The sequence below is a fragment of the Ixodes scapularis genome, unplaced genomic scaffold, assembly GCF_016920785.2.
Source record: "Ixodes scapularis isolate PalLabHiFi unplaced genomic scaffold, ASM1692078v2 PGA_scaffold4__175_contigs__length_147842914, whole genome shotgun sequence".
Taxonomy (NCBI): domain Eukaryota; kingdom Metazoa; phylum Arthropoda; class Arachnida; order Ixodida; family Ixodidae; genus Ixodes; species Ixodes scapularis.
The window spans coordinates 113301165-113312777 of record NW_024609879.1 but is presented as its reverse complement, the minus strand read 5'-3'; the positions used below and the strand labels follow the sequence as shown (position 1 = coordinate 113312777).

General features: G+C 46.2%; 1 protein-coding gene across 1 annotated transcript; it reads right to left on the bottom strand.

The window, feature by feature from the left end:
- Window positions 1-7035: 7035 nt before the first annotated feature.
- Window positions 7036-7701, bottom strand: LOC120848874. The gene has a single exon (XM_040220913.1). The coding sequence runs from the start codon at window positions 7699-7701 to the stop codon at window positions 7036-7038; it is 666 nt and encodes a 221-aa protein (XP_040076847.1).
- Window positions 7702-11613: the final 3912 nt, after the last annotated feature.

The window sequence follows — 11613 nt, the reverse complement described above, 5'->3', positions numbered from 1 at the left end:
TTTACTGAATGTGCTCTTTCGGTGAAGATCTCCAAGGAACCCGCGATGAAACTACAATCTGTAATAAACTCACCTTATGTTTTTTATCCAGTTCTTTCGCGTTTTGGGGTTTCGCGGAAATCTGAAGAAACTGCAAGGATCTTTCTCCACGCGAAGGTTACAACCAGGTACGAAGCACCCTCCCATAGCGCCAGTCCGCAAACAAAATTTTGGATCTCTACCGGTCGCCTGAAGTGCTTTTCTCACGGGTGCATTGCGATCTTTTAGCAGACGATCATCTCGATCGACGCCTGGACTTGCGATAAACCATATTTTGCATCGTACCCCACTATGAATTCTTATAACTGTCTGAAACTCATTATATTTCAAACAAATGCAATATCAGAATATCGTCTTTATTCACCCGATTCATACGCCGCAGTCGACTTGGCCGGCGGGCGTGTGGCAGACGGCATTCTTCTTGCATCCGTCGTCCGCTGCAGGCATCTTGAGGACCGGAAGTTGCAGTCGTAAATATTTCAGAAACAAGCGATTACCGGCACACTTCTGTCGAAACATATATGACATTCAAGATTTCTATATCTCTAATTTTTAGAAGTTTAAATCCTACTCCTGATTTTTGAACGGTTGGGTTTTCGTAGCAAAACCTAGTCACATGTATTTGTCCATAACAACGACCCTAGCAACGGGTTGTTTGGACCCATGACGTCACACTTACGGAGTCGATTGGCCTCGAGATCGACCTATAGGTGGCGCTACTCTCGCGCTATCATCATCATCGAAGCGGGTATAGAAACATGGCTATAAGCTCTCCACGCTCGAGCACGAGACGGAGGAGATTCTTGAGTTTATTTTGCATCATACTATCGGTGGGAAAACAATATTAGCGTAAAATGGTTGGGTACTGTTCGTTGCTTCAGCGAAGATCGAATAGTGTTACCAGCATACGGCCTAAATTTAAATAATATCTCTTGTTGACGCGTCATCTGCTCTGAGCAGACGTTGGGAAGCAGGGATCACCACGACGGATGTCTGTTTCCGGGTGAACTGTACTATTTATGTTAAATATTTGTGTCTTTTAAAAGAGATGTATCGATTCACCAGTGTAAAAATTCAACACCAAAAAAGAATTCCAACCCGGATACATACATAGTACTGGCACTATTGGTCATAAAATCACAGGTTCTATGATGTTGTTTTGTTTTACCTAACTTTTAGCTTTTTCAGCAATATAAATATTTCGCATTGAAAGAAGTTAGTGTGTTTTTTGTCTTTTTAATTGTCGTGTGATTCTTAGCTTTTATGAGTAAAAAAGTTCCGCTGTAGCCACTGTTACCATTCACTGTACCATGGTAAGCTTTTCGGAGTCTGAATAATTCTGCTACGTTGTGATGTTGGGAGAGTGTTGTCCCAATTGTCATGCATACGAACCGTTTGCGGATCGTAACTCTTCTAGTTACGATTAGCAAACTGTTCGTTGCCATGATAACTGGGACAAGTGAAACAAAGTGGTCTAATATATGCCGCGAGTGGAAGAAAGGATCGAGTAACTGAGCAACATAGCTGACTGCGTGTTATTAGATGCACTTCTCGGTAATGTGGGTTCACCCTCTTCAATTTTCTCGGGGAGCGCCACGGATGTCAAGAGGCTAATAATATAAATACATGGCTAAATCATCTCCTGGTCAAACGTAGCTCACTTTGCAACTCGTATACAAACGACCCGTACCACGACGCAAACAGCACCAACGTTTTCGTAATGAGTCGCACACGAACTGTCTTATAAAAAGGACTTGGTTTAATATTTATATGACCGCGGTAAAATCCATCCTAACAATTGCCCTGCTTCCTCGTCGTTCCAAACACAAAAAAAAATGTCTCTCCTCGCGCCACCAACAATTCTTCTTCGTCCTCAGTCCCAGACACGATCTCGTTCAAAAAAAATGTCACACGCGCGAGACAGGATCGCCCTCCACTTGTAATTTTCCAACACATTCCCCCAAAAATGAGCGCCAGTGAATCGCTCATTCACTATACAGTTCTAATGGGTATAAAAGCTGAAGTGGTCTCTTCAATACTTGTCCCCTCGGCATGTTCACAGCACAGGATCGCACAATTCCATCCCGGTCGTGGTAAACTTCTCGGATCCGTCCAGTCCACCATAGATGCCTTGGAGTATTGTTGTCCTCGACGAAAACGAGGTCTCCTTCTTTAACTTGACTGTCTTTAAGACAATGCGTTTCATGTGCCGACCGGAGTTTAAACAAGTAGTCTTTACGCCATCTCTGCCAAAAGTGGTCTAGTAGCCGCTGACGATGTCTCCAGCGCCGAGTGACTTCACTCCTAGTAGATGGCTGAAGGTCCTCCATAGCTGAAGTTGGAAGAGCTGTCAGCCGTTTTCCTGTCAAGAAATGTGCCGGAGTTAACGCTTCTGGTTCGTCAGGAGACGCATGTAGGAATGAGAGCGGTCTTGAACCAACGACCGCCTCAATTCCGTGGAGGGTGGGGGTAAGTTCTTCAAATTAGTAGCTGTTCCTTCCTAGAACCTTTCGAAGATTTGTTTTCTCGGTGCGCTTTAGGCGTTCCCAAAAACCGCCCCACCAGGCGGCTCGCTCTAAAAAAAAAAAATTGGGTTGTTTGTGTGTTTATACAGCCTAGAACTTGGTCTGCCTCACAGGGGCGACGAGTCTCCCAGCTGTAGATGATAAATTTAGCCAGTGCGGTACAGCCGCTAGCCTGGGGTCTTTAACGTGCATCACGCAGTAGTGATACACGACCGCGCGCCGGTACGATGCTCATCCAGATCGAAACGGGCAGGGGTGGGGCTCGAACCCAGGATCCCTTGGTTCTGCAGCGCGAGCTTTCGCTCCACGTGCTCCGAGGTGGTGTGCGCTAGACCACTCGGCCACCGATCCCCCCGCGACTCGCTCTACGATTAATTTCCACTGTATCCTTTGCTCGGAGTAGTGTTCGTGCACGTTCTTGTCACTGAGCACGTTCCAGAAGTCGCAAATTTCCTTGGCGGCTTTCTTGAAAGTTAAGGCGTTGTCACTGTACACCACCCGAGGTATTCCTCGCCTGGCTGTGAACCTCTGGAAGGCCATGAGGAAGGCTGGAGTAGCCAGGCATGTGACCAACTCTAGATGTACGGCGCGCGTAACTGCGCAGGTGAATACTGCGATGTACGCCTTTTTAATGCCGTGTCCAGACTTGATCAAGAGGGGTCCGGCTAAGTCCACTCCTACTATTTCAAAGGGTCTTGCTTCATTTACGTGCTCTCCTGAAAGCAGAGCGGTTGATGCTGATGCCTTTTGGGCTCTCGACCGAGCACAGACGTTGCAGCGGTTAATAACCATCTTCACCGTCTGCCGAGCTCTGGGAACCCAATAACGTTCTCTTAACTGTGTTACGGTGTCTTGTATTCCTCCATGGAATGTAAGTCGATACATGCTGTCTATCAGAAGTTCTGTGGAGCGATGCCCAGAGGGTAACAGTAGTGGGTGCTTGACTTCTACTGGTTCGTGTCTGTGTTGGAGTCGTCCTCCGAGTCGCAATTGCCGGTTGGCATCGAGGTAAGAACTGAGAGCAATAATGCTGGATGGCACGTTCACACCTCTGTCTTCCACTAGTTCGTTGATCTCATTGGTGTAAGATTCCTCTTAGGTTCGTTTATTCCAAAATAGTTCTGCTTTTCAAGTTCATCTGTGGCCAGAGGACCCCCCCGTTTTACTTGGTGGTGTTCTGCAGTTCTTGCAGAACCCCATGATTCACGCTGTAACTCAAAGAACACGTTCTAGTTTGCTGTATCGCTCTAACTCCAAGAGCGGTGTCGTTTCCTTGGTTACTATATAAAGCACGTGAGGTTTACACCTTCGTTCTTCTTCTGCTAATTCGGTCGACATCTTTTCGTTTGTATTTGTACTTGGCCAAGTTGTTCGGTCTTCCGAGAGCCAACTAGGGCCCTTCCACCATAGTTGTTTCGTTTTTAGGTCCTCTGCCGACATTCCTCGTTTTGTTAAATCAGCAGGGTTTTCTAGTCCAGGGCAGTGGTTCCAACTTGTTGGTTCCCCTCCTGATTGAATTTCGGTCACCCTATTAGCAACGAAAGGTTTCCACTTGGAGGCCGAGCCCTTGATCCAATGGAGAGCGATTGTGCTGTCGGTCCAGAAGAATACCTCCTGAAACTCCAGTATCCTTCTGAGGAATTTGCCAACTCGATTACCGATCACGGCCGCCATAAGCTCGAGACGAGGAAGTGTCAACCGTTTTATAGGAGCTACTTCTGTTTTGGCGAACACCAGACTGACGTCTACGGTTCCATCCATGTAGTCAACCCTCAGGTACGCACAGGTTCCATAAGCGAGGGGGCTAACGTCACAGAAGACATGAAGTTGTACAGTATTTGGCTGCTGTTTTCGTGTGCTCATGATGCACCGGTTCGTCATTATGTCTTCTATCTGTGAAAGCTCCTTACACCATTTTTGCCAGTCTCCGGAAAGGTCGTCAGGAAGTTCACTATCCCAATCGAGTCCGCGTTCCCATAGGCGCTGGAACAAAATCTTCACTCTTATCAGAAAGGGTGCTACGAGCCCGAGTGGGTCAAAAACCCTTGCTGCAGCGCGTAGCATTCCCCGCTTCGTGCTGTCGTTACTGTCGATAAAGTTCAGGATATTTTTTACCGGAATAAATAAAGTGTCATTATCCCGTCTCCATTTCAAACCAAGGACCCCTCTGGGTTCTGATAAGTCTGTTGCCAGGCTACCTTCGTCGATCACTTCCTGGAGTTCGCTGGAGTTTGTAGCCCATTTTCGAAGTGTCATGCCGGCTTCTTTCACGATTTTATTGGCTTGGGTTTGAAGGTGCCTAGCGTCCTCTACTGTCTGAGCTCCGACAAGCAAGTCATCAACATAGAAGGACTTTCGAAGAAGACTTGCGGCTTCCTTCATTTCTCCATTCACGCTTTGCAGGTGATGTTTGAGAGTTGCCGAAAGCAGGAATGGACTCGCCGAGTTTCCAAACGGCACCTCGGTCATCCGGCATTCTTCAACTTAGTGCTCCTCAGCCGCTATTTCAGCGGTATCAAACCATAAAAACCGCAGTGCGTCACGATCATCAGGCTGCACGCTTACTTGTAAAAAAGCCTTTTCTATATCGGCTGTGATAGAGATAGGGTATGTTCGAAAACGTATAAGAATCTCGACCAAATCGGCGTTCATCTTTGGCCCCTTTTCTAGATGATCATTCAGTGAGGCAACTCCTTGCAAATGTGATGATGCATCGAACACCACTTTTAGTTTTGCGGTTTCAGAATCCATCCGAATCACTGCCTGGTGAGGCATGCAATAGATACGTGAGTTGTCCGAAGACCCTCGTGGGACTTCCTCCGCATGCCCAGCTTTGAAAGAGCCGCATATAGCATTCTCATAATCTCTCAAGAGAGACTCGTTTCGTGAGAGTGGCTTCTGCAAGGCTTCGAGTCGCTTCAGCGCTAAAGCTCTGTTATCGTTAAGCTCACCTGCGTTCGATTTCCAAGGCAACCTCACCTCATATCGTCCGTTTACTTTTACGATAGTTGGTTCAAACTCATCCCACACCGCGTTTTGTTCTTCACCCGCGTCACGCAGGTTATCTATTACTCCTATGCTTTCCAGGGTCCAAAAGCTGTTCAAGGTCTTTTCCTCGACGTTTTCAATTGTCCTAAGTTGTAGCGCGCAGACCATCGTCTTAGTAGATACAGTAAGAGAGCTATGCAGCGATGCTGGTCCCTGAAAAGTCCAACCAAATTTGGTGTTGAAGGCCACTAGACTGGAGTTGCCCTCACATCGCCGCATCTGGTCGGTCGTGACCTTCCAGAGTTGGTCTGAGCCAGTAGGGAGGCTTATTCCTTGTTCCGTAGGCATACCAAGGAGAAGAAGCTTATCTGCTATGCAGCCTCCTCCTTGTTCGGTGCTCTGGACAAACTCGTGATCCACAGGAACTTGGACAACGTCTTTGCATATGAATGGTATTTCGACCGCTTCAATAACATAAATCTCATGACTGTTCTGACTGCGCATCTTCACTTCAACCAACCTTCGTTGTTGTAGTATCGAAGTCCATTTTCCAAAGGTGTTCAAACGCAGGTTAGTCTCACCTAACAACTTCAGATTTAGCTTACGTGAAATGTCTTCGCGAATAAACGTTCGCTGGCTTCCGCCATCAAAGATAGCACGTATGCAAACACTGCGCCCATATCCGACTACCCAGGCCCGAATGGTTTGCAGAAGAATTTCTGCATCCAGCAAGCCTGCAGCATTGTTGTTGCCGGTGCTCTGAACGCTACTAGTGATGGCTTGGTTTTCGCTGCTACCCGATGAAGGTTTCCAAGTGGGATCACACACTGATGTTGCATGTCGTCCTGTGCAGGTAGTGCGGGACACCTTCCTGTGACAATCCTTTGATCTGTGTCCTCTTAGTGTGCACCGGAAACATCGCATTTCCCCAGCAAGCTTAGCTTTCTCCTCCTTCAAAGAGATGTTACTGATACAGAGCTCTGTATCGTGGTTCGTGGCTCCGCAAAAGAAGCACTTCTTTGTGTCTTGTGCCTTAGCATGCAGAACCGAAGAGGATGGTAAGAAAGCTCGTTTCTGTTGTTGCTCTCGGCTATTCCTCTTCTGCGGGCGATCATCAATGACTCCCGATCGTTCTCTGCTCTCGATCTCGATGAGCAGGTATTCCAGCAGGGTTTCCAATTCGTCTTCCGAAGGACGTCGGGCTGTTGGAATATCTTTAGCTCGTTTTGTTGGTCTCGCGGCCGGCGCCGCACTGCTGGCCGTACCGGATGAGGAAGACCGTTCTTCCAGTGACGTTGGTAGAAATAATCCTGGAAGACCGCCCTTTTTTCGGAGTGACCAGCATGTCGGTAATAGTCGACCACGATGTCAGACGGGAATGCACTGATGACAATATCTGTCAGCATGGTCGAATACGTGTTAGATGAGACTCCAAGTTCTCGAAGACCTTGTACGTAGGCTTGCACTTGACCAAAAAGCCTTCTCAGCCCCTTCGTGTCGGTTGAGGAGGTAACAGCTTGAAGATCGCGAGATGCTCCTTCTGGATTAGTCGTGCGTCTTCAAATTGTCTCGTCAAACTTTCGATTGCATCGTTGTAATGGGCGTCCGCTACTGGGAGACCGGCGATGGAAGCCCTTGCAGGTCCGTTTACCAACGTCTTCAAGTACTGGAACTTCTCGCCATTCGACAGATCATCGTTGTCGTGTACGACTCGTTTGAACTGTTGACAAAATGGCTGCCACTCCGAAAGATCGCCCTTGAATGGCTGCAGCTGCAACCCAGGAAGCTTTACACCGCTGCGTCTCCTCTCGCCTCTTTCTTCGTTGTGGAAGCCAATTGCTGATGCTGCTGGGCGCGGCGGTTCATTTGAGAGAAGTTGCGTCGCTCGACTCCGAAGCAGACTGAAAACGGAAGTTGTCTGTTCTTTGTATTTCATCACTGAGAGGTATTCTGCCTCAAGATCTCCGTCCGCAATAAATGGTTCTAAGTCAGTGTTGAGTTTCTTGACTTCTTCGTAGTTGACGTCCAGTTTCCGCAGAGTCGCTTCGATTTCTTCCACGTCAGTAGACCGAAGAAGAGTGGTCGCCTCTCGAATTACGCGGGTGTTTTGCGCTCGTCTCGACGTTCTCTTCGTTCTTATTCTCTGCATATCGTTCCAGGGTAGGTAATAACCGGCAGTTGAAAGAATTTTTTAATCGGTCGTTCGTTCAAAAGTCAGTGCGGGTCGACCGATCGTTCACGGTTTCGTAGGGTCGTTCCTGGCTTCAAGTCCCGGGTTTCGGCACCGTCTTTAGCGTAATGAGTCGCCACGAACTGACTTATAAAAAGGACTTGGATTAATATTTACATGACCGCGGTAAAATCCATCCTGACAATGGCCCTGCTTTCTCGTCGTTCCAAACCCCAAAAAATGTCTCTCCTCACGCCACCAACACTCCTTCTTCGTCCATCAGTCCCAGACACGATCTCGTTCACCGAAAAAATGTCACAGGCGCGAGACGGGATCGCCGTCCACTTGTCATTTTCCAACACCAACTGGAGCGACGATCTTTTACTGATGGGGGCTAGCTACTCTTCGATACTTTCCGATAACCCTCCGCCCTATCCTAGCGCATATCTGTACCGGGAAGTTCATCGATTAACCTTCCGAGTATTTGAATAATGTTTTAATTGTGACTTTGTTTCCCATTTAAATGAAGTTTCGTGCAAGAGGAAGAAAGAAGGAAAAATGGCTGCTTTAATATCCCAGGCGTCTTCATTTCCTTTAGGAAAGAGGCTTGCACGGCAAACAACTTTTGCAGGCATGTGATTGTCATCGAGGGTGATATACTGTTTAAATAATAACTTGAGAATGATTTCGCTAAAAAAGGCTTCCCTTGTTCATATTTGTGGTCGCCACAATTTTAAGTTTGATATGGGACTGCAACATGCCATTTATGATATACTAAAAGATGTGTAGTTTGAGCGTGTTTTATATAATAAGACTGCAAAAATCAACTCAAACATTTATCAGCTGATTACTCTATTAAAAGGAGGCGACCAGTTGGGCTAATGTTTTTATTACCCCCTCTTCAATTAGCATTTAATGTATTATAAAAGTTATGAATTGTGCGAGATAACAAAAATATGTGAGACCAGCGGTTCTACAAACCACACCACTAAGACGGCTGTGCAACACTAGAGCGCACGACACAAGAGCGCCGACATTAGAGCGCCACGACGTTAGTGCGCGCGACACGAGAGCGCAGCAACATTAGCGCGCGTGTCATTAGAGCGCCCGTCACGAGAGCGCACAACCAGACCAGCGCGAGTGGCCCGACCGGACCGACCACTTGTTCGGGCATCGCGTGTTTTATGTAAAATTGGCAGGGATTTATGCCATGACATTGCAAAATGAGTCGACGAAATGTTTGCGTGTGACAAACCAAAAAGTGTTACAAAAAGCTAACAGAAAAAAAAAGAATATCTGTAGCATGCATTTTTCCGGAAAAAAACAAACATTGCGGCTGACCCAGTTTAGGTTAGCTGCAATGTTTTTCACTAGTTATTTTTACTTTTTCTCTAACGTTTTTTAAATCAAACAACTAAGGAAGGCTTCATTAGTTCTTTGATTTTATATATCAAAGATTTTCAGGGGAGGTTTTCCTGCATCCGTTAAAAGGCTGCAAAGATCTGCATGCGATAAAATTGCGCTGAGCTTTCCTTCGATGAGTTTTTTACTGGTACTTTTTAGCGGTGATCTTTCTTCATTACGGACATGGACGTCAGAATACCGTTTAACTTTATAAGAGGGATTTCTAAATAGCCACTAAATAGATCGGAGCCCAAATGCCCGTGAAGAATAGACCAATTATAGCAAAAAGTAAACTATTTATAGTATATCCGAAAGGCGCGCCGCAGCACTGTGAAGAAATCTTAAACTCGCTGCTCCACTCAACTGCAACCTTTCGCGGTACCTATATATATGTCCCAGACTACAACCCTGCCCCCTTTTCTCTTCGATGTCAGTAAACAATTGGTTAGAAAGAGTCGTACCCTTTTTATTCTTATTTTTTATTAAAGGCATGTTAAATTAATCAAAAATTACCAATGCTTCAATCTGATGAGTCGTACAATTTTGCTCTGTCTGTGGAGCCGCGGGTACATCACACATTTTGCGGTGTTTGCTCAAATGGGGTGCGCTCTCGTGTCGCGCGCTCAACTGGTCATGCGCTCTCGTGTCGTGCGCTCTAGTGTCAAGCGCGCTACTGTCGCAGCGCCCTCGTGTCGCGCGCTCTAACGTCGGCGCTCTAGTGTCGCGCGCACAATCCAGCTGAGCCGGAAACGGGCTTGCGTGGTCGAGACCCATGCTTCTGAATATGCGCCCGTAGCAGATGACGCAAAGCGGTATCCTTACTTTCGCATCTTTCCAGTTTCGGCCTCACAGTGGCGACACGGTTTGATCTGGAGGTGAATACAGGTTGTTGGATTTTTTATTAGAACATTTTCAATGTATAAGAAAGCCGTCATAGGGAGATTTATGCGTTCTGTTCAGGTGAGTTATATGGCCAGGAGGACATAATATAGGGGGCTACTTGTCTGGATAGGTCAAATATTTCAATACAATTTGTGATTTAACATCTTAAATATGGAAAAAGCTGATGGTTTCAGTTAGGAACTTGAGGAGCGTCACCTGAAACCTTCAGATCCGTCAGCTTTAGAAGGACTTGGAGCAGGCAGTTAGCGCGGCTGCGAACTAACCATTTCGCTCGTGCAATAGGCGCAAAGCTTGAAATGGAGACAAAGTCACATTTGAGGGTTTTACGTGCCAAACCAACGACTGGCATCTGGCACGCCCCAGCGGAGGACTGAGGATTAATTTAGACCACCTGGGGATCTTTTGACGTCCGAGCGAAAGCTCAATTACACGGCGCCTGCTCCGCAATAAGCCTTCGTCAGATTGAAATTGAGAGGTTCCGGGTTCGATGCCCGAACCAGGCGGATTTTTTCGGTGGCGCGCCAGTCACCTAGCTATGTTTGGATATTTTTGTTTGCCCTTTGTCCCTTTTGTCCCCGTTCTGCAGGGATCATTTTCGTCAGTCCAAAAAACATCGATGTTACCATTTTCAACAGTATTTTAGCAGCGCCAGTTTTGACACCTGTTGCACAAATTGTAACTTCAGCGCACTCCATCGCTTCCCATGCGCGGGAATTCTTGTAGAACTCCACTGACATGGTGGTTTTCCTACGTTTAGCAAGTAACAAATCGAGACCATATCTTTATTTTTACTAACTGAAAAGTTAATGAACAAATTTTAGTAAGCTATCCGGCCTCTCAAAGGGATTACCCACTATTTTGTTTGTCACCTTGGTCGTATAACCCACCACCACTGAACCGTTTAGTGTACCTTTCACGGCGTTTTTTTACTAAGTCTGTTCAAAATAAATGTCATACGCCCTGCATAAAACCGCTGTAGATAACTACACATTTTCAAATGTTTTTTTCTTCGGAGAGCGGGTGAAATGATGTAGGTGCTCCGTGATACTCTCCGTCGAATATTTAGATTGATCAAAAAATAGCTCTGCTAGCAATAGGGCGTCATTCGGAGATTCGCAGCGAAGCCTCCATCATTTCCAAGATAGAGGCAAAACTGGATCACTACGCACCTATCAGATATAAAATAATAAAACAATGCAAAACTTAATCACCTATGCCAACTATTGTAGATAAAAAGGGGCGGTTTTTGTAATTCGTGTTCGTGGAATCATAGTCGGCTGTTGCCTTGTTACCTTTACGGTTTGTCCACGTTGCCTGGTTCTGAACATACACTTAATCTTATAACGGTCGCCAAGAAGTTCTTTTTTTCGTTGTCGTTTTTTTTTATTTATAATTTAAGGAAGCGTGTTTTTAAAGATGGCAATTCTCATAAACTATACTGTTTTACGCTTATTTAGTGTGTGAAAATTGTTGTATTCCTATTGCGTCTATTGTATTCCTGTTTAATTTCCAAATGCTCTCGTGACTCACTTGTCTTGATAGACTAGAGCGTCATGATCTTGGCACTCGCCGCACTGGTCACTC

What these genes read in the sequence shown, in the direction of transcription:
- LOC120848874 (XM_040220913.1), bottom strand. Translation starts at nt 7,701, where the DNA reads ATGCAGAGAATAAGAACGAAGAGAACGTCGAGACGAGCGCAAAACACC.